This window comes from Saprolegnia parasitica (genome assembly GCF_000151545.1).
Source record: "Saprolegnia parasitica CBS 223.65 unplaced genomic scaffold supercont2.4, whole genome shotgun sequence".
In the NCBI taxonomy this organism is placed as follows: domain Eukaryota; phylum Oomycota; class Saprolegniomycetes; order Saprolegniales; family Saprolegniaceae; genus Saprolegnia; species Saprolegnia parasitica.
In genome coordinates, this window is record NW_012156398.1 from 914888 (window position 1) to 935827 (window position 20940).

Consider the following 20940-nt stretch of genomic DNA (forward strand, 5'->3'; position numbering starts at 1 on the left):
AATGGCGGATATGACCGACGCCAGCCCTGCCCGACGTCGATGTGGACTTCGAACTTCGCTTCATTTCTGACCAACGAGACGTGAGTGTTACTCGCGTGTTAGATATGCATGACCGGGCTTTGCAAGATGGCTTGTTGCACGCCACTTTTCTTCCCGCACGCTAGAACCACGTCTACCGAGATGTTCACATCGACAGCGCTCGTCCTATCCTTCGTCTCTCTTGCCGATTCGAATGCGGCATGATCGAAACACACGGTCGGGCCGATCTGACAGGTCTTGGGGTCCGCATTGTGTGCAAAAGTGGCGTGCATCCAGCCATAACACTTTGGCAATGGCGCAACACTGTTATACCCGTTCAAGTTGCAATTGAAGCGCGATGACCACGACCCACGCGACGCGGGACACGGAGCAGCACGCCGATTGCGTCGAGAGCTGCGCCGTCCCAGGCCTTGAGCACCTCATGGCCGTCGGCACGTACCATTTGACCAAGCATCCGGCGGCGCCCGGCGAGACGCCGCTGCCCGACACGCGCAGCGGTACCGTCCGGCTGCATGCCTTGGCGCGCGACGCCAACAACGCAGTCACTGTGACCGACGTATCGACGCACGCCATGCAGAGCGGCGTCTTTGACATGAAGTGGTCGCGCGACCGCGTGTACGAGAAGGCGCTGCTGGGCCTCGCGACGGCGGCGGGCACCCTCGAGCTTCTCGCATGGTCCGAGGTAGGCGCATCCTGCATGAGCCTCTATTCTGGACGTCAGGTGGTGCACTAGGAGGACCAAGCGCTGGTGCCGTATGCGACGACGCCTGTCTCGGACACGATGTTTTTGTCGCTGGTGAGCTTGCTGGTGTGTGGTTGATGCGCATGGACCTGGGTTCATAGGACTGGAACAACCGCGTACACGCAACGCCCGACCCCAAGATCGCCGTGAGCCAATCCAACAGGTAGACGCGCACGACCGATGTGCAATTGCCCTTCTGAGAAAGCCACGTAGCAACCTCTCGGTGTGGCAACAGACGCCGTCGGGCCTCGAAGCCATCCGCGAGGTAACCAATCATCCTATCCATATCTTGAGACCTAGTACTATCCATGCGGAATGCCACACAACAGTGGCGCGCCCACGACATGTTTGGCCAAGACATTGAAGTGTGGATCACGGCGTGGCATGCGCATGCCGAGAACGTGATCTACTCGGGCGGCGACGACGCTGTCTTTAAAGGGTGCGATCTTCTTCCATGTTGGGAAGATGGATATCGTATATTGTCTGGATTAGATGGGACCTGCGCATGGACCGACCGACTTTTCTCAAGCGCGACGTGCACTCGATGGGTGTTTGCAGCGTACAGTCCCACCCGCTCGACGAACACTTGGTGGCCGTCGGCAGCTACGACGAAGCGATCACGCTCTGGGATGCCCGCCAAATGTCGATGCCGCTGTTGCGCCACGAGACGGGCGGCGGTGTCTGGCGTCTCAAGTGGCACCCCGAGCAAAAGGTATAGTTTAAGATACGCTATGGGATCTGATGTAGGCGCTTGTAGACGTGGCTCCTCGCGGCCTGTATGCACAACGGATTCCAGATCCTAAACATGTCGCCAGAAAGCTCCGAGACGCGTGTGCACTACACCAAGCAAACATCGCTCGCGTATGGCGTCGACTGGTGGTATGGCGAGCCGTCGACGCGCACCGTCGGTAGCGGGTCGTTCTACGATCACTCGTTCCACGTCTGGTCGGCCGACGACTTGGTCGTTTAGAGTCCCCACCTCAAGCATATACTGTGTGCATGCTCGTCCTAGACGCTTGACCTTTGAATCGATTGCCTGAGAAAAATACGACGGGTTCCCTGTGTCGATCGGCCTGCAGCCGCAGCCATCGTTGTCACCGCGCATGACCGAGGTATCACGCTCGTTCCAAGGTCTCCAAGACCAGTCCCCGAGAGCCAGCATTCTCAAATGCGATTTTGATCGGCTCGCCTTTCATGACGCGATCGGTCAAATCAACAGCGCATCGCAACCCAGCGCGAAGACAGGACTTGAATGTCGATGCCTTGAGCCGGCACGCTCGTCGACGAAGCTCTCTTGCATTTTGCACCGCGAGCCGCGCATAGTACACAGAGAGATGCAGCCATGACCTCGCTTCGTCTTTCAATCGCACATCCAAGTATCTGAGCGAGACGCATGCCGGTGTGTCGTCAAGTTACCGAGTGCAAGCACGATCAATGCTACCACTGGTCGTGTCTTGGAAGAAGAATGGTATTAAAATCTGGTGCGAGTCGTGCAGATCCAATGTCAGCGACCAGAAATGTGGTCATACCCTCAGCACACCAGATACCTCGAGGCTCGTTCGGGTTGTGGCCGAAAAGAGACACGCAAAACTTTTAGAACGACTGCACGACTGCATTATTTCTTCGGTTCATCGCGCGCAGTGCATAGCGGTTGATACCACTATATCCTTCGCATCGCAAGGGTTCAAAAACGCAGCGCGACCGAGGACTCAGATGGGCATCGCAAATGGAATTCGCTCGTCGCTCATCGCAGTCATGCCAAGCTACGCACATCGATCAATACCATTGGACTCGATGAACAAGTCGACTACCTCGGGGCAGAGTTGCAGTGCAGCGTAGAGTGGAAGCTGCACATAGAGGTACTGCAGCGCGACCGTCACCGCCGTCACCGCCACGACACCAGCAAGGTAGATCGTCGGGACCGGTAGCACAATCTGGTTGTACCAGACCATCGTCGCCTGGTTCGATGTGATCATCCAAAGAATCATACGACGGAGACTCGCTGGATTCGTACCAAAAACGTCAGCACAACCACCGACCAAATCGACCAGCGCGTCCAGTAGTGCACTTGGATCTCTTCGAGCGACGCGTGGGGGCCAAATTTCTCCATGTGGTACTCGGCCAAGCGAACAAAGTGACCCAACGTTGTGTGCCGGACGTCCGTGCCGTACATCTGCATTCGAAGGTGTCATTTTCTGCACGCTATGCATCGCGTCGTCATGTACCTGCTGCCAGTAGTAGGCGCCCACACGGCGCGCGGTGGGCCACGTGCTGCAGTACCGAATCTAAGGCAATACTGTCATCGCCACCAAACACAGCAAGAAACCACAGTACCGAAAACTTGAGAAAGACTGCAAGCACACACGCAGCGCCCCACACGATTGGGCTGCGCCATGGTGCCGACGCGGTTGGCAGGTCGACGTAGGATTGGCCGGCCGCCACGACTGGTGCAACGACGATGACGCACCAAAGAAAGGAGAGAACAAAGCGCCTGCGCTCGATACCATCGAGGAGTTCGAGGCCGACGATTGGAGGGAACTCGCGCACCGTCCACTCGGGTGTCTGCTGCTGGCACATGGAATACGGCAATGTCGTCCTTTTTAGAGGCGGCGCAAGCGAATGTAGGTCCATTCATTCCGTCATATTCAGTAACAGAGTCAGGATCGGAGGACAGCAAGCATGGACAACAAGGGCATACATTTATTATTGCATGACAACCTGCTACGGGTAGCCGGATTATGACGAGACTTGATCATAGCAGTGTACGAGCAAAATATTGCATAGGGTTCTTTGGACCATAGGGATGGCGCTGGGGATGGCGTGCTGGGATAGTATGGACAGCGTGTCGTTCGTGATGTGAGCGAGCAGACTCGGGTGAGCCAATCACATCGAGATACGAGCTGCGGCGCTATCACGCAGTGTAGTTTTCGCTCAGCATGAAGGCGTTCTCGTCACACTTTTTGAGCGTCGGCTGCGGCAGCCCAATGGCCTCCATGTTGCGCAGCGCACATTTCATCGTAAATGTAGCTGAGCTATGAGCGAATAAATCTGCATGGAGAAACCCAGACATCAGTTTACGCTTTGGGTCACAGACCACACCAGCATCGGCTTGATGCTGAGCATTGACCACTCAACACCGACGTCATGGCAGGACCAACAACGGCAAACAACGAGAACCTCGAGTCTTTGACGAGAGTACTTCAGTCGAATTGGGCACTACCAAGAAATAGAGTACTAGTAGCAAGGCTAAAATCTACTAGTATGTACGTAATAACTCGTGGTTCCACAACAAAACCAAGGAAATAAACACATGTACGTCATAATCACTGGAACGCTACATTTTTGAAACTCAACTACAAATTTAGCCAACAACGCTCGTGGCGACCGTCGTTTCGACATGATGTGCGGGCGCAATGAAGGCGCGATTGACGCGTCGATCGGGCTCGTCACGCGCAAGGAGATGGAAGACATGCGCAAGCAAGCGCTGGACCACGCCGCAAGTGGGTACGGCACCTCCCTCTTCGTTCAGCGCACCCCAACGCTTCCTAGCCGCGTCATACTGAATGCCGCGCCCGACCAGCCACCACCAGCGTACTACGTCCAAGGCGACCTCGATTTTACTCGGATGTACATCACGCATATACATTTCTGAAGATAAAAATGATGTTGTGTAGGACAACCTCAAGGTGCGCATGAGCTTGCGGCCGCACCCGACAATGGCGCGGCTCTCACGGCTCTTCTGGAAAGCCATCGTCGTGTCGCCTGCGATCGCCATGAACTACAAGGGCTACGAGCAGCTCTTCCTCTTGATCCACAAGGTGCTCATTGAGCTCTTCGCCCTCGACGAGTCGGTCGCGCGTATCCAAGTACGCCCATGGCGATCCGACGCGTACGGTGGTGGTCACAAATGGAGTAGGAAGACTGGTCTCACGACGTCTCGGCGCATGAAGCGTATATCGAGTACCCATCGTTCCACGAGTCGCTGTTTGAACTCATCGGTACCTTGCACCCTTGTCCATGGACTTCATGATGTGCGCAGATATCTGGTGCGACTCGATCGAGATTGACGATGTAAAAGCTTTTATCGACAGTACTTGTATCGTGTTAAACGCCATTCTAGTACGTCAACATGCTCTACCTGCTTTGGAAGAGCATCATGGACTACCCGCCGAGCGGCGGCCGAGCCATTTTGCGCCACCTCTCGGGTATCGTCACCTTCCATTCATTCAAAAGTTGACATTCAAACATTGATAGACGTATTCTACAAGGACATTGTATCGCTGATTCGCAAGCACCCGCTCACAATCGCCGAGATTGAGCTTGAGATTGAGCAAGCGGGTAAACCAATCAAGCTGCCGCCGTTGCACGAGCCATCACCGCCCCTCAACCCGGTCCTTGAAGACCCTTCCAACGCCGTCATCTTTGGCAGCGACGGCTCGGATACGGGCGACGATGCTTTTGAATGCGCCGCGGCCGTTGCACCCTTGCCCGAACGCTCTATCAAAACGAGTTTCGGTGACACGAAGGCATCGACACTTCCGAGTCTTCCGAGTCTTGCATCGCCTAGCGTCAAAGTGGCCCCGCTGATGACCCCTGTCACATCAAGCGCCAGTACGACGAACCTGCCACCGCTCACGCGTGGGTCCATCGACGAACAGCACACCGATGGCGAATTCAATGAGGAGAGCGCTATCAGTCCACACACGGAGCTCGGTTGCGCCGTTGACGATCCACATACAGCAGCAACCGAGACACGAGGCCCCATGCGCATCTCATCCCACCTCTCATCGTGGCGGTACTGCTATGTCAAGATGCCCCCAGCTCGCGCTCGCCAAGTGACGCAAACATCAACGATATCACTGATGCCGAGGGGTAGCTCCCCCAAGACAGCTGCTACGGTGGGAGGGGCGTCGCAGCTCGTACTCGCTCATTTTGGCGTCCCATCGCCAACGCGCGGATCATCCCGTCGGCACCGGCACACACGCCCGAGCACCAACGGCAGTATCTTTGCCGCCGCGGTCCAGACCCCACTGGGTACAACATTCTTCTGTTTTTGATGACAATATTGGTGGTAACACTATATTGATGCTGCGATAGATACCAACTTGTGCGTCGACGGGCGGTCCCCGCGCAAACCCCCCACGTCCCGCGACCGCGTCTACTTTCTTGGCGACAGCAATGCGCTGGACGACAAGTCGGTCATTATGAATGTGGGCAGAGGCGGTCTCTGCGGCGAGCTCATGGTCACGCCGCTCTCATCGCCGCGAAAAGGAGAGCCGACGCGATCGCTTGGCAATGACAACACGCGCAGCTCATATCGTGACGACCAGTGGACGCCGCAGCTGCTCGCCGTGCGCAGTCCCATCAAGGTAACGCCGCTACCGAGCCACCCACCGACACCACGCGCACCGCCACTGGCACACAAGCTCCTTCCTCGGGCTATCTCGCTCATGCCACAAACCTCCGCGCCAAGCAAGCCGTTGGAAGGGCCAACACAGGAGGCTTCGCCGCGGTTGAAAGGGAGCCGGGTCAAGCCCGCGCTTCAGAAGCTACAGAGCGTGATACACCTCCAGACGCTCGCGCGCAAGAAGCCCAAGATTCTGTGGTGGATGCAGCACAAGTGGCACCAGCGTATACCTGTCGCGCTGCGCCGAAGGAAGAACGTAGTTCGCCCATCGCTTCTCAAGTTTATATAATCGGTTCAAGTCGTCGTCGTCCAGGGTCGACTTTACGATGTCGGTTGTCATATGGACCGGTCGAAGAACATTGTCGGTGCCAGTGCGAGACGACTGTATAGCCTGTGGAGGAACGACACACCTGCTTTGCATTCGGCTCGTTTAGCATCCGGAATTTTGTGCTTGTCTGTCGGAGTTGCAACTTCCAGGCCAACCTTGCACTACTACTTTGACCTTCAGTCGCTGCGGCCACCACCGTCATTGGCGCGGCGATCTGCAGAGCTTTTGCCAAGCCATTGACGCTGAGAGACAATTCAAAATGCGGCGTGGTGCGTCTCACCTAAACCTGGCGTGCCGACTTGCTCTGACCCCGCACCGACGGCTACATCCGTGTCGTAGGAATGCACAATTGCATCACCAGACATGCGAGCCATGGACTCCTCCATATTTCTTAGTTTAGTAATCTAGTACTCTCGTACCCCACCTGGACGGCCCAAGCAGGAACACAGAATACCCGGTACTAATGCTCCATCGTAGTCCCAAGGTGTTGATTTGCTCATGCGAGGCAACCTCGCGCGGATTGGCTAAAAATGCCGGCCTGGTTGTTGATTGGCGTAAACAGTGCAATTTCGTCCCTGGAAGCCAATGCTTGCGATTGCGAACGAGCTGCGTCAAGGTCCGTCGACGCGCTTGCGTGGCGCTGACGCGACTCTGTAGGCGGCGCGCCTGCCCTCAAGGCCGTCCAGCGGCTGGTGCAGTCCGAGTACATTGAGACGGCGCTCGCCCCGGCGCTGATCGAGCTCGTGCGCGATGCAAAGACGGAGCTGCCGCTGCGTGTGCCCTCCTTCTTGGCGCTCGCCAAGCTCTGCAACAACAGCGACCTCGACCTGCACCCGGCAGATACAATCGACCCGGCGCAGCTGGCGCTCACCGTCGCGGAGCAGCTCGACCACAGTGACATTCGCATGCAGGCGGCGGCCACGCTCGCGCTCTCCAACCTCACGACGCACCAGCTCGCTCTCGACGAGCCCGTGTTGCAGCAAGTCATCAAGTCCCTCGAAACGACGATCGAGCACGAAGGCATCCAGCGTGCCGTGCTGGGCTACCTTGGTCCGTGCCGCTTCCCTTTTGTGTTCGGATTCGCACGCCCTACGTAGGAAACGCCGCCGCCTCCGCCGACGCGCGCCAAGTGCTCATCAACGAGACCAACTGCATCGAACAGCTCTCGGAGCTCACACAAGCTGGCCGAGGTACTTGACAGATAGCACATCGCTTCTATGTGCGACAACGTGGGTACAAGGCGAACCGGTGCGGGGCGCGGCCGCCTTTACCATGGGCAACCTGCTCTCGGGTCGCGACGTCCACGCACAGAACATGTTGCGCGAGGTTTGTTATGCTTGGATACAAGATGCGTTGTCGGACGTATCTCTGGGATATGCTACATGTAGGTGGATGGTCTTCCCAGCTTGATTCTGCTCTTGTCGCCGGCGTACACGGAAGATGTACGTTGCATCTCCCATGACGTAAGTTTCCATTCACGGTGCTTCCTAGACGAACGAGTGCTCGGCCTGGGCCATTAGCCATGGCGTGCACCGCAACACGCTCAACCAGGTAGACACATGATACATCTATCAAGATGGACGTGTTACTGGTATTCTAGGATCTGGTCGGCGAAGCGGGTGGCATCGGCCTGCTCCTTCACCACTTGGTGTCTCCGAACGATGTACGTCCTGCACGACACATGCCTCGTCGCACGCACTGACGATGACTAGGATCTGCGCCGGAATGCGATTTTGGCCTTGTACAGCAGCGCTGTCGCCCATGCCGACAACATTGACCGCGTCAAGCGCGGGGAAGGCGAGATGCTCGTGGAACAACTCCTCACGGACGAGAGCCCCGAGTGCCGCGAGTACGCGACGTTGCTGTTGCAGGAATTTTAGACCCCACAAGAGAGATGTACCTTCTTGTCTTCCATCCGCTGCCTTCTCTCTGCTTGGTTACGTTGCAATCGTCTGCGCCACCCCTGTGACTGCCATTGCGCTCCGATAGCATCACACCACCCTACCCCCATCAAGGCGCTACATTACGGCCCGACGCGACATCAGCACGAAACGAGCCAGCACGCGGGACCAACAACAGTGTGCTTTTGTTGCGTAAAAGCAAGATGCAGTTTTTACGCTTTACGCCGACGGTGGCGAGATTTCATTTCTACATTCCACGCGGCATGCGCACCTCGGTCGTTCTCCTCTCTCTCACGTCGTTCTGGCTGCACGACGTCCACGCCCACAGCTGGCTCGACGCCATCACGTGTGGCGACCAGATCGGATACGCGCGCAACTTTTCATCGCGGGACGCCTTGCTGCGCGACGGCATCGTCTTTGACCGCTTCATGACGTACCGCCTCGAAAACCGGAATGCGTCGCAGCTGCTCTGCGCGCCGACGCAGCGACAGCCGCTGCAGCGGACGACGCACCCGCGCCTCGTTTGCGCGCCCGGCGCGACTGTCACGTTCTACTACAACGAGAACGGCCACGTGACCAAGGACAAGTGCCAACCAAAGGATCCGCGCGGCTGCGACGGCATCTACCCGAAAAACACACCGTGGTACGTCTACTGGGACGTTTTGGGGAGCAACAAGACGACCCGGAATGACACGACGCCGCTTGGAAGCAAGGCCAACGACACACGCTTAATGGAGCTTGGGCGAGGCTTCTTTGACGACGGGCTCTGCGGTGAGACGACCAAGTACGGCCAGCCGCGTGCCCGTCAAGGGCGGCCGTGCACCGGGTCGTTCCAGTTGCCATTCATGAACGCAACCACCCGCAACACCAAGAACACCACCACGCAAGTGCTATCGTTGGTGTGGCACTGGGTCTTTGACAAGGTCTACGGTGTCGGCGAGGAGTACACGACCTGCTTTGACATTGCCCTTGCGTAAAGTATCAATCTTTCAACTCTGTACACAAAACGGCCGTGTTGCTGCGTCATTTTATGCTACTACCATGTGTGCTGGATGGAAAAAAGAAGGCTGTTTACTAGTCCTACGGTGCTATACTACACGACGAGGCCTGGGTCGCGGCCCGACGACGCTGCGGGCTCGGCGTGGTTGGGGTCGATCGAGGTCCGGCAGGTCGGGCACGTCGCGTTCACAACGAGCCACTCGTCGACGCACTCTTTGTGGAAGTGGTGGTTGCAGTGCAAGATGCGCACGTGCTGCGACTCGTCGTACTCGTTGAGACAAATGCAGCAGCTCGCGTCCTATTGAATCGATAAATATATATCAACTTGATACACGTGTCCGAGGCGCATACCTCGTCTGGAAAAAGGTGGGGGGTGTAGGGTACACTCGAGAGCGCCGCAATCATCTAATGGCAGTGTACATGCATGAGATATAGGCCGAAAGAGGAGGCCGTGTCGCTATTGCATAGTACCTCCTTGGACGCGCCCTTGCCCCGCATCGGATCTTGCATGCGGTTGAGGATGCGAATCAAGCACGGAAGACAAAAGCACACAACAGGCAAGAGGGCCATGAGGATGAGGCACGGCAGGAAGATCTTGATGTAGCAAATGATGATCATCGCCAGCGCCATGTTGTACATGTGCCCGTCGCCTTGCGTGCTGCAGTGGTCTTCGTCCGAGATGACCCACATGTTGCCGACGAGGAACCAAAAAAGCCCCATGAGCTCCATGCCGTACTTGGCCGACTGCAGCGCCGACTTGACGCTGGTCGTCGCCCACGGGCTGCGAATCGTCGGCCGATGCGTGTAGTAGACGGCCCACTCGACAAGAACTGTGAAGAAGAGGTGCATCGCATGGAAGAGCGTCCAGTACTTGACGCGGTCGCAGCGCGTGTTGCCCGCGTCGTCCCAGTAGAGGCCCATGACGATGCTCGCCGCGATAACCTGCGGCAAGTTGAAGACCGCGAGCGCGATGACCATAAGCCGCGTGCTCGTCGCCTCGCGAGCTTCTTGCACGCTACTGTTGAGCACGTTCATGCGCACGGCCTGCGCCTCCTCATGCGGCGGAAGCGGCGCGGTGAGGAGCCGCGACCGGTCCTCCGGCGTGCTGCTGCTGCGGGTCATCGTCTCGTGGGACCGGCCGCTCATCGTGTCGTCAGCTCCGAACAAGCCGACCTGGTTATCCGGATAACGGCAGAGCGACCATACTAAACAACCCACAAGAAACACAAGGCCTGGGTCATCCGGATAATCTCGCAAGGCCATTGGCCAGACTGCAAGGTGGCACAGATCTTGTTGTGAAGTCCCGGTCCCGGTGGGCTTGAGGCAACCTCCAACCCTCGTCAAGTTCAGGTGACGGGTGTGTGAAGCTGTGGCATGGTCCATGCTGGCTGTGATGCAGAGGGGTGCTCAATGAAGGGACGGCTGGTCGCTGAGATGACCGACCGGTCCCGCTGTATTGCTATTGAGCTTGAAACGAGTGCAAGGCGGTGCTTGTTGATTAGTTAGTAGGTGGGTCCTCGTTTACTTTGCTCACGTCGACGCCGAGGAGCTTGGAAAATAAAAGCATCTGGAGGCGCTCGGTCCGTTCGTGGCGCATTTCGTCTTTTCGGCGCTGCTCGTCGCGGATCCGCTGCTCCATCAAGTACCGTTCTTCCATCGCGAGCCGCCGGGCCTCTTCGCGCTCTTCCCGCTCGCGCCGCCGGGCGTCTTCGCGCTCTTCGCGTTGCTCCATGCGCAGCTGCGATCGCTCGTCCATGAGCATGAGCAGCGTCACGATCTCCGTCGAGAGACCACCTCGTTGCAGCGTCTCGGCGTCCATCGCCGGCGACAGGCGCTTGAATACGGTCGCGTCGGCGTCCGAGGTGGTCACCGACTCGTCGTGTGCTCGCTTGCGCACGCGGCGCGCGGTCTCGACGTAGGACCGCTCGGATGGCTCGCCAACAGCGACCCGCGAGGCGCGTGGCAGCTCGGGCGACACACGGTCGGTGGCAGGAGGCACGACGCGCGCAATGCTCTGTGCATCGCCGTCACTGTGCGTCTCGCGCCGCTCGCTCATGGGATGGTCGACTGCAGCCTCGTCGTCGTCGCGCGTCGAGCTGTCGCCGCGTGACGAGCCTGCATCATCGTCCTCGTGGTAGTTCTTGTCGCCCTTGAGCTCGATCTCGTGCTGGAGCGCCCGCGCCCAGCGGGCATCTTCGGGGCAGTCGGGGTCGCCAGCACGTCCTGTGCTTCGGAGCTTGTTGAACTTGCGCTTCGCAGCTTCCCAGTCACGCTCGTGGAGGCGGTCCGGGTGTTTGTTGTAGATCTGGGCGAGGCGCTGCCACTGCGGCTGCGTCAGCGGAAGCAGTTCGCCCACGAGCGAGAGGAGGATGTCGACGTCGGATTTCGCCCAGTTGGGCACGCCCACCGAGACGCGCGGTGGCTTGGTGGGTGCTGGCGCGCGCGGCGGGTTCATCTCGCTGGCGCCGGGACGGTCGAGGAAAGAATGGCAACTGGGTGCAGACCACATTTTAATTTGCCTTGTGGCCTTTCTGGATCTGGTTCGCTCTCGCCATCAGATGAACTTCGATTTTGGCTTCGAGATGCATACAAAAACAGAGCTCTGGATTCGAAGCGGAGGCTCCAACTTCGATATCTAGCACCCGGTTCGATCCTCGTTGGCGCTGAATTCGGATCCAGCACCGCACCGGATTGGCTCTTTCCAGCTCAAGTAGGATGTGGCATCGGGCGCATGCCCAAGTACTAGACGCGTCTGGTCGGCGGCCTTTCCACCGTCAAGAAACGATGACCAGTGCAGCGCGTCTCTTATCGCACACCTCAGCCGGGCCTCAACTAACAGTTAATAGCCATTCCCGAACAACTAGAAGTTGTCAACTCTTGCCAATAGTAGTCTACCCGAATTTCCACTCAGTTATTTAAAGTTGGTGACCCGCGTCTTCGCTGCTATGCAACAGAGTAGACATGGTTGCCATGGCTTGCTTCCATCTTGTTTTTTGTTATATGTCGCGCTGAAGACGGGACATCACTGACCACCGCAAGGCGCGAAATCGGACTCTTCTGCTCGCATCGAATGGTCTAAATGAGCTTGGCGAGCACGCGGCGGACCGTGTTCATGTTGCGTAGCGTTAGCGCCGCTCCCACGAGCTTCTCGAACGGCTTATTGAAGCACGGCGACTTGCTCATCGTCGTCTCTGCAAACCACACGAGCGTGTCGGTCGTCGCTGCCGCAAAGCTGTCACTGGCGGTTGCCCACGTCATTGCGAGCGCCACTTGGTCGTCTGAGAAGGTAGTTTTCCCAAACATGGCGTGGATCGTCGACGCGCCGTGCGGTGCGTTCGCATCGACGAACGCGACAAGGTCCTCGAGCTGCGTCTTGGATCGCACCATGACGGGAATCTCAAATCCGACATGGGCGGTCAGGTACCTCTCAATACGGGCTTCGAGGTCCTCGGATGGCGGTGCACCGTTCGCGTCAAAAAGCACATTCCCCGACGCGAGAAAGGTCGAGACATCCTGAAAGCCCATCGCTCGAAAGTGCGCTGCGATCGTTGCCATCTTGACGACGCGCCCACCGACGTTGACCGCTCGCAGAAAGGCGACGCGCCAGTCGGGCGCCGCCTTGGCTTTCTTCACGACCGGCGCCTCATCCGTCGCAGCCTTGCGCTTGCCCATGCTAGTGACGAGGTGAAAGAAAAGATGACGCTAGCTGACGTGGTTGTTGGGCGTCTGAACTTTTCCTATCAGCAGAGTTCCCACGTGACGCGCCAAGTGCAACTTGGCGGGAACGCATCCGGATAACGTCCAAGCGCGTCCCGTCAACCTCCCCACGCATCTCGTCATGAGAGGTTGACAACGATAACGGTCGATGGAGCCATCGGCGTAAACAATCATGCTTCCCTCGTGTTATCATCGGTGGTCTGGAATCATCCCTCGATCCCCACGGCGTTGGCCATCCATGTGTCCGGATACCAGCCGGCATATCCGGATACACCACAAAACCCGACTTCAACCACACCCAGGATGTTCCGGTCGCTCTTGACACCGACCCGCGCCGCCTCGGTGGGCGTGGCCTCTGCACTCGGTCTTGCATCTGCCGCCTCGAGCCAGACGCGAGCGAATGGTCTCAACAACGAGGCGCGCCATCCCCGTGCGATCATCGCCAACCCTGGTACAGACCAAACTACTGCTCCGTAAGCCGTAAGCAATATGTAGATGTGTTTGCGACCAAGCTGCACAAGATGGTGCAAGACGGCCCCGAGAAGCTGCTCTTGATTGCCGACTTTGACTTTACGTTGACGCCGTACTTCAACAAGGACGGGGGCCGCGGCCACTCGTGCCATGGGATGCTGGTGCGCGTCATCACAATACGAACCGAGACCAGGCTAACACGATTGTACATGACTAGGCCTCGAGTCACGTGCTCGATCCAGAGTTTTTCGCCAAGTCGAATGCGCTGTTTCAGAAGTTTTACCCGATTGAAATTTCGCCGATTCTTGCGCACGACGAGAAGGAACCGCACATGATCGAATGGTATGACGTCAATCGCGTTGACAGACCTCTTTTTGTTGTTGCAATCAATGAACTCTACGATGGGTGATGACGCGCTTGCATCGTTAGGTGGACGACGGAGCACCAACTCTTTGTGGACCACAAGATGCACCGCCACCACGTCCAGGCCGCGGTTGCCAAGTCGGACATTGAGTTTCGCGATGGCTTTACTGAGCTCTTCCGCGACCTTGCTGCGCACAACGTGCCGACGCTCATCTTCTCGGCGGGTCTAGCAGGTAGTTCGCCGCATCCGAAATGCACAAAATCCATGAAAAAAATGATGATCATTTTTGTGTGGAATTATTGTAGATGTCATCCACAATGTGCTCCAGAAAATCTACAAGGACGCTATCTTTACGCCCAACCTCCACATCGTCTCGAACGTGATGCGGTTTGAAGAGCCCAGTGGGAAGCTCCTCGGGTTCCACGACCCGGTACGATTTGCCACCTGCCACCCACTCGAAAGCTGATGCATTATGGCGTAGCTGATCCACTGCCACAACAAGAACGCGACTGTGCTGCGTGAGAGCTCGTTCTGGCAGGAATGCGAAGCGCGCCACAATGTGCTTTTGCTCGGCGACTCGGTAACATGCCAAGAGGATGTCTCTCTTGATTGAACGATTCGAACTAGGTCGGGGATGCCCAAATGGCGACAGGGCTGCCTGTGCACAACATCATCAAGATTGGGTTCCTCAACCATAGCCAAGAAGAACGCCTCGCCGAGTACCTCGGTATCTTTGACGTCGTCATCATCAACGACGGCACGCTCAGCCTGCCCCATACGCTTCTGCGTGCGATTGCAGGCAAGTAAGCCTTGACGCAGCGCGGAGAATCAGCCACGGATACGGCTTTATCTTCGCTGTTGCTTTTAAAGACCAAAGTTGGTCTATTACATTGGCACACTACACGCTCACCGAGGCCGACCGCACCACGTCGGCGAGCCGTGCATAGTTGCTCGTGGTATTATACACGTGGGCCGAGAGCCGAACGTACAAGTGCCCTTCGATGCACTTGACGGGCACTTCGATCGCATGCAAAAAGTGCAGCGAGTCTTGCACTAGCTTGGCGTCGACGGACGTCGGCGTCGACGACGTGCCAAAGACGCGCGGCGGCAGCGCTACGAGGCGCATGCTGCACTGCTTGTGGGACGGGACATCGCGCGCCTAGAAAAAGCAAGAGCTTGAGACAATTATGCAGTTGATGCGGACGGGGCTACCGGCGGGAGCTGCCAGTGCCGTGTGAGCTCCGTCGCTGCGTCGGCGGCCGTCGTGTGCATGTAGGCACGGACGGCTTCGACGTTGTGCGATGCCCAGAACGAGAGGCAGGCGGGGAGTGCGAGGAGCGACGCGTAGTCTTGGAGCCCTGTCCAGAGGAAGGTACTCTGGAAGCCGTCGTCCATGCCGTGGGACTGCACTTGGGGGCGTATAATGGACTGGTAGTGCGGCGCGACGTGCAGAAAGGCTGCGCCTTTGGGCGCACTGAGCCACTTGTGGCAATTGCCAACCTAGAATAGACCACTTGCGTTCAAAAAGATGGCAAACGACGAGCTTCCTGTACGTAAAAGTCGGCACCGATGGCACTCAAGTCAAGCGGGAGGTTCAAGAGTCCGTGGGCGCCGTCAAGAAGCACCGGGATGCCACGCGCGTGACAGAGCTCCGTGATGCGCTGGACCGGCAGCACGGTCGCCGTGTTGGACGTGATGTGGTCCATAACGACGAGCCTACAACGCTTGTATCGATGCGAAACATGAACGTCGGCTGGTACCGGCAGCCGGACGCGGGCAGCGTCTCGGCGATACGCGCAATGATCGCGTCGTCGTCGTGCGCGTCGGCAAAGCTCAAGGCGTGGGATGCATGGACGAGCTGTTTCTCGGCGCACACTTGATGCAGGAGCTTCTTGACGGCACCGTACGCCACGTCCAAGCTGTAGATCGAGTCGCCGGGCTGCATGGTCGCAGCCATCGATTGAATCACCTACCGTGGCAGTTAAAGGAAATCGGTCAAAGAGGCCGGGAGATATACCGCGTTGAGGCCCGATGTGGCGTTGGGCAGCAAGACGACGTCCTTCGGTGGCGCATGCAACGCGCTGGCAAGGGCTTGAATCGCGTGGACGAGGTAAAAGAAGAGCTCCCGGTCGTAAAACTTTAGTGGCTGGCGCTCCGCGAGCTCCCGCCACTGCTGCGCGGCCGCCATGCCCGGCCGAAGCGATGCGCCAAAGGCGCCGTGGTTGATAAACGTCCACGCTGGGTCGAGAAAGAAGTGCTGGCGCATCGGCGTTCCGAACGCCGTCGGGGGGCCATGGTCATCCATGACCACGGGCAGCTCTATGGCGCCTTGCTCAAAGATGTCGTCAATGCTAGGCGTATGGAACGAGCCCATCGCCGTGTAGCCTGTCGCCTTGACGCTGTACGAGCGGCGCGCCGCTCGGATCCATGGCCGCAGGTGACTCATCGTGCACTGTACCGGTAGCAATCGTCCGGCGAATTCCAGTGGCATGTCTCCAATTAATTCGCTTACATAAGCACGGGCGCGACGCTTTGTCGCCATACGGTACGGGCATGGAAATCGCAGCGCTCTTTGCCGACGCCATCTACTACGAGGGACCAGATGCTGGCTCGATCCACGTGGCGTCCAGCGTGTCGAGCGTACCCACGCCGGCGTCGGCAGCACATGGCCAATGTTTTCTATGTCTTTTATAAGCGAATTCTGGATGGTATCCGTACAGCTATATCTCGCTTTATGGTGCCAAGTGCCGAGATGGAAAGGAATTGCCCGCATGGTGTATGCTACAATGGTGGTCAACTCCTGTCTTGCAAGCTTTGGACATGCGCCTTTATGCTGTTTGTTGGATCTGGAACCTCCCATTACGCACCTTCGTCGGCCTCTGGAACCTACACTTGACCCGTTCTCGTGTCACCAAGACCTCGCCTACTCAGCTCGTTGGCGACTCAAGCTACTTGCGTCAAGAGGCAATTTGCCGTTTGCAGTTGAAGTGCCCACGCTCCAGCTGAATTGACGGCCCTGTATAGACAAGGCGATGTCGACGCGCCATTCTAAATCGCGCTTCGAACTTGGTATTTGTATGCAGAATTGAATGTGTGTTTAAAAAAGCCGCGCTCCACTTGGAAACCGTGTCATTTCTTTTCGATCTTTTATCATACATACAAATATCTAGAGATGGTATAATAAAAATACAATTCGGTCTTTTCCATCACTGTACCTGAACCCATTGGGCGAGTTGCGGCGGCAGGCGGACTGTCCAAGATGACCGCGCCAAGCAAGGTCAAGCACACGCGGTACTATGAGCTCATGGGCGTCGCCGTGAACGCTTCGGCCGACGAGCTCAAGAAGGCCTACCGCCGCAAGGCGCTGCAGCTGCACCCGGACAAGCGCGGCAACACGCCCGAGGCGCAGGACGAGTTTACAGCCATGAAGGCGGCCTACGACGTCTTGAGCGACCCCAAGCAGCGCGAAATCTACGACACGATGGGCGAAGACGGCCTCCGCGTCATGAACGACTTTGGCGAAATGCGCTTTGACGACGTTGTGACTGCGGCCGTTGGCGCCGTCGCGGCCATGAGCGCGTGTGCCAAGATGATGATCTTTATGGCGGTGCTTCTCGGCCTCGGCCTCGCGCTCTTGGTGCCCAGTACGCTTGCATTTGATGCACGATACATTAGATCGATGCTAACGCGCGCTGCTAGTCTTGTGGTGCCTCCGCGCCGACAACGACGTCGACTGGTCCTGGATCAACGTGTTTGCCCCCATGTGGCTTCTCGACGCGATCTACCTGTGCTGGACAGGCTGCTCCATGGCGGCCGGTGACGCGACCGACGACGTGGACACGTCGGACCGCCCGTCGCGCACCACGCGGTGCCTTGCCAAATGGTACGATCGACACACCACGGTGTACGAGAATGTGCTAAGGCCTGCTGTCCGTAGCGCGGTGGTGCTGCATATTCTGCTGTTTGTCTTGACGCAGATCTTTGTCGCGATGAAGCTCCAGGGCTCGGTCACGTGGAGCTGCGGCGTCGTCTTGGCACCGCTCTTCGTGCTCGAAGGGTTTTACTTGAGCGAGAAGCTTCTGGTGGCCTACCGAGTCTACGATGCCTTCCGCGCCAAGCCGGATGCGCCCGTGCACTTCCTCATGCGTGAGATTGCGCGGTCGTGTCTCGTGAGCGTGCTCTCGCTCTCGTTTGAGATCCTATTGGCACTGCGCATCGACGGTGTCATTACTGTCTCGTGGTGGCTCGTCTTCCTTCCGGTGTGGCTCCTCCTGGCGCTCCTCGCGGCACCGCTGCTTCGCGCGATGACCATGCGTCCGCCAGCAGGCGACGGCGAAGCACCGGCGCCGTCCTATGGCATGCATGCGTGCTTGCTGCTCGGGCTTCTCGCCCTCGTGAGCCCTTTTGTGCTCCTGGCTGCGCGCCTCGAAACGTCGATCCAGACGTCGCTGTATGTGCTCTTGCCGTGGTTCCTTGTCGTAAGCCCGTCGGAGACCCTCCGAGACGACTGAGAATGTGCGTAGGCTGGCGCGGTGCTGCTCACAATTTGCACGTGCCTGTGCTGTCTGCGGCCCATCGAGGCGGCCAAGGACGACGACGATGCGCCAAGTGTCGAGTCGCCGCGCCACAACACTGATGCGTCGCCACACCCGTACTACCACGATGACAACATGGCCTAGGCATGGTTGAGCGGCAAGCGCTCTACCACCTTGAGGTGGTGAGCACCGCAGGCGGTGCATGAACATATAAGTGTAGCAGGTTGTATACATGTGTACAGTACTGTGGACGCATCAAACGGCATTTGTGGCGTTGCAGCACTAACTCGAAATTACGTGTCGCAGACGACATTGTGTGCATCGCGCCAGGAGACATTGTCTTATTCCCTTGTCAAGACCTTTTGTTCCATATCAACACAATGCAAGGATGAAACGTTACGAAATAGGATGCAAACAATATGTACGATGGTCTGCTCTACATGCCGGCTTCCTTGGGAAACGGCGTCTTGGACTCGTTGTACTCGGCGTCTTCGCCCGAGAGCTCTTCGAGCGTGAGACCCTTGGTCTCCGGCACCCAGAACGAGAAGAGAAGACCCATAAAGCAGCACGCCGAGAAGATGTACAGCACACGGTCAAAGCCCCACGTCTTGGCGACAACCGCAAAGCACTGGGCCGCAATGATAGCACCGACCTTACCCGAGGCGGCCGAGATACCGTGGCCCGTCGAGCGCACGGCCGTCGGAAACACTTCGGCCGGAATGATAAAGGTTGTCGTGTTGGGGCCAAAGTTGAAGAAGAACTGCGCGAACGAGTACATCACAACAAAGATCGTCGTGTGGTTGGTCTTGAGGTCGTTGAGGAAGATGGCCATGAAGAGGAAGAGGAGCGTGAGCATGACGAAACCCATGTATTGGATCGGCTTGCGACCCCACTTTTCGACAAAAAAGACCGTAAACCAGTAGCCAGGCACCGTGCCGGCCAAGTTGATCAAGACCGTACCCACGGCGCGGTTCCAGAGATCGTCGTACATTTTCTGGTTGCCAGTTGTCGTGGGCGCACCGTAGCCGATTGTCTCGAGCACGACGGGCGTGTTGAGCGACGTGCCGTAGTAGCCAATGTCGAGGAAGAACCAACAGGCCGCACAACCGATGAGCACCTTGGCGTTCTTCCATTGACAAAAGTACGTCGTGAAGGCCTCGCGGAACGACTTGGCCGTGTTGGGCTTGGGCACCGTGCCGTTGTTGTCGTGCTTGGTACCCTCGAGGAACTGGTTGGCGTTGCGGACACCCTGCTCGGCATCGCCGAGGACGTCGACCGTAAAGCGCGGCGTCTCGGGAATACGGAGGCGCCAGTAGACAGCAGCCAAAGCCGGGATCGCGCCGAAACCGGCCAGAATACGCCAGCAGTAGCCAAGGTTGACGGCGCCACCTGAGATGATCATGTCCTTGAACGCCGCGAGCACAAAGCCATGCCCGCGCCGAGAATGATACCAAAGCCTTGCATGGCAAAGACGGCAGCGATGAACTGACCGCGGCGACTGCTAGACGCAAACTCACTCGTGATGACAGCCGAGACGGGGTAGTCACCGCCGACGCCGATACCCAAGATGAAGCGCCAGACCGCCATGAGGATCAAGACGTTGTCGGCCTCGCCGTTGATGGGCCAGACGGCCAGCGCACAGAGAAGAGCACCGCCGATCAAGATGATGAGCTCGATGCCGTACACCTTCTTGCGGCCGAGGATGTCACCGAGGACGGCGAACGAGAGCTGACCGACAGCGTTACCCCACGACGACGCGGCCTTGACCCAGCCATCGGCTTGCGACGATGGAAGACTGCTCTGGTGGTAGTATTCCCACGCAATCATGGGCACGATGAGGCCAATGACAAAGTTGTCGTACGAGTCGACGAGGAAGCCCGAGCCGGCGACGAGCATCGCGCGGACATGGGCCTTGGAGAACGTGGCTTGGTCGAGGTTGGCAAACACCTCGCGGCGGTTCTGCGCGGGCTCGATCGGTGTCGACATGATCGAAAATTGAAAAGTGAGGAGAGGGGTCGACGGCGCAGAGCCTCCCTGGCCTCAGCCGTGTTACACCCCTTTCTTCGTCCGAGTGGCTGACGGCCGTAGATTCTTGAGCAGTGGTGAAAGATTCAATACAGCGAGCATTGGAATCTCAATAATGGGTTGTCGTGCATCGCTGTTGCGGCGTGGGATAGGCCCGTCCGTCGCACACAGCTTGGTTTTCCCCGTTAGATGAACAATTTAACACGGCAACATATGACTTGAGCCATTTTGTGGTCACGTGTAGGTTCAAATTACCCTTTTCTGCACATGTCACGTCTGAAGTCTTCGAAGATTCGATCCAATGTCAAAGTGGAATCCGCACAGTTGGACGACTCCGGGTTGGGCGCACGAGGCAGCAACCATTTGATTTTCACCGTGTGCGAACGAGTGGCTGAATGCACGCAATGTGCAC

The 20940-nt window shown here is 57.7% G+C and overlaps 11 protein-coding genes across 11 annotated transcripts; 5 read left to right on the top strand and 6 right to left on the bottom strand.

The window, feature by feature from the left end:
- Positions 1-370: 370 nt before the first annotated feature.
- Positions 371-1824, top strand: SPRG_01712 (hypothetical protein). Its single transcript, XM_012340079.1, has 7 exons — positions 371-721; positions 773-835; positions 883-944; positions 995-1046; positions 1111-1220; positions 1274-1493; positions 1539-1824. The coding sequence occupies exons 1-7, from the start codon at positions 377-379 to the stop codon at positions 1749-1751; spliced, it is 1065 nt and encodes a 354-aa protein (XP_012195469.1). The 5' UTR covers positions 371-376; the 3' UTR covers positions 1752-1824.
- A 562-nt stretch (positions 1825-2386) lies between these two features.
- On the bottom strand, positions 2387-3369 carry SPRG_01713 (hypothetical protein). The gene is made up of 5 exons (XM_012340080.1): positions 3116-3369; positions 3007-3066; positions 2796-2954; positions 2593-2739; positions 2387-2544 (listed from the first exon to the last, which is right to left on the bottom strand). Exons 1-5 carry the CDS (start codon positions 3356-3358, stop codon positions 2491-2493), a joined length of 663 nt encoding a protein of 220 aa, XP_012195470.1. The 5' UTR covers positions 3359-3369; the 3' UTR covers positions 2387-2490.
- Positions 3370-7082: 3713 nt separating this feature from the next.
- SPRG_01714 (hypothetical protein) lies at positions 7083-8413 on the top strand. The gene is made up of 8 exons (XM_012340081.1): positions 7083-7132; positions 7174-7566; positions 7614-7706; positions 7757-7842; positions 7905-7958; positions 8008-8067; positions 8117-8179; positions 8229-8413. The coding sequence occupies exons 1-8, from the start codon at positions 7102-7104 to the stop codon at positions 8394-8396; spliced, it is 948 nt and encodes a 315-aa protein (XP_012195471.1). The 5' UTR covers positions 7083-7101; the 3' UTR covers positions 8397-8413.
- Positions 8414-8620: 207 nt separating this feature from the next.
- SPRG_01715 (hypothetical protein) lies at positions 8621-9394 on the top strand (the record flags this gene model as incomplete). Its single annotated transcript, XM_012340082.1, has 1 exon — positions 8621-9394. The coding sequence occupies one exon, from the start codon at positions 8621-8623 to the stop codon at positions 9392-9394; it is 774 nt and encodes a 257-aa protein (XP_012195472.1).
- A 16-nt stretch (positions 9395-9410) lies between these two features.
- On the bottom strand, positions 9411-10587 carry SPRG_01716 (hypothetical protein). The gene is made up of 3 exons (XM_012340083.1): positions 9888-10587; positions 9768-9821; positions 9411-9714 (listed from the first exon to the last, which is right to left on the bottom strand). Exons 1-3 carry the CDS (start codon positions 10560-10562, stop codon positions 9511-9513), a joined length of 933 nt encoding a protein of 310 aa, XP_012195473.1. The 5' UTR covers positions 10563-10587; the 3' UTR covers positions 9411-9510.
- A 303-nt stretch (positions 10588-10890) lies between these two features.
- On the bottom strand, positions 10891-11930 carry SPRG_01717 (hypothetical protein). The gene has a single exon (XM_012340084.1). It carries the CDS (start codon positions 11923-11925, stop codon positions 10915-10917), a length of 1011 nt encoding a protein of 336 aa, XP_012195474.1. The 5' UTR covers positions 11926-11930; the 3' UTR covers positions 10891-10914.
- A 451-nt stretch (positions 11931-12381) lies between these two features.
- SPRG_01718 (hypothetical protein) lies at positions 12382-13145 on the bottom strand. Its single transcript, XM_012340085.1, has one exon. The coding sequence runs from the start codon at positions 13086-13088 to the stop codon at positions 12492-12494; it is 597 nt and encodes a 198-aa protein (XP_012195475.1). The 5' UTR covers positions 13089-13145; the 3' UTR covers positions 12382-12491.
- A 262-nt stretch (positions 13146-13407) lies between these two features.
- SPRG_01719 (HAD-superfamily hydrolase) lies at positions 13408-14806 on the top strand. Its single transcript, XM_012340086.1, has 7 exons — positions 13408-13584; positions 13629-13765; positions 13822-13946; positions 14034-14200; positions 14274-14398; positions 14450-14548; positions 14596-14806. Exons 1-7 carry the CDS (start codon positions 13437-13439, stop codon positions 14773-14775), a joined length of 981 nt encoding a protein of 326 aa, XP_012195476.1. The 5' UTR covers positions 13408-13436; the 3' UTR covers positions 14776-14806.
- Positions 14807-14809: 3 nt separating this feature from the next.
- On the bottom strand, positions 14810-16416 carry SPRG_01720 (hypothetical protein; the record flags this gene model as incomplete). The annotated part of the gene is made up of 5 exons (XM_012340087.1): positions 14810-15127; positions 15181-15468; positions 15522-15684; positions 15729-15937; positions 15986-16416. Coding segments are annotated over 5 exons (1352 nt in total), but the record flags the coding sequence as incomplete, so codon positions are not given.
- Positions 16417-17188: 772 nt separating this feature from the next.
- Positions 17189-18831, top strand: SPRG_01721 (hypothetical protein). Its single transcript, XM_012340088.1, has 4 exons — positions 17189-17612; positions 17668-17851; positions 17906-18446; positions 18492-18831. The coding sequence occupies exons 1-4, from the start codon at positions 17228-17230 to the stop codon at positions 18645-18647; spliced, it is 1266 nt and encodes a 421-aa protein (XP_012195478.1). The 5' UTR covers positions 17189-17227; the 3' UTR covers positions 18648-18831.
- Positions 18832-18939: 108 nt separating this feature from the next.
- Positions 18940-20489, bottom strand: SPRG_01722 (hypothetical protein; the record flags this gene model as incomplete). The annotated part of the gene is made up of 2 exons (XM_012340089.1): positions 18940-19892; positions 19916-20489. 2 exons carry the CDS (start codon positions 20487-20489, stop codon positions 18940-18942), a joined length of 1527 nt encoding a protein of 508 aa, XP_012195479.1.
- Between the last annotated feature and the right edge of the window lie 451 nt (positions 20490-20940).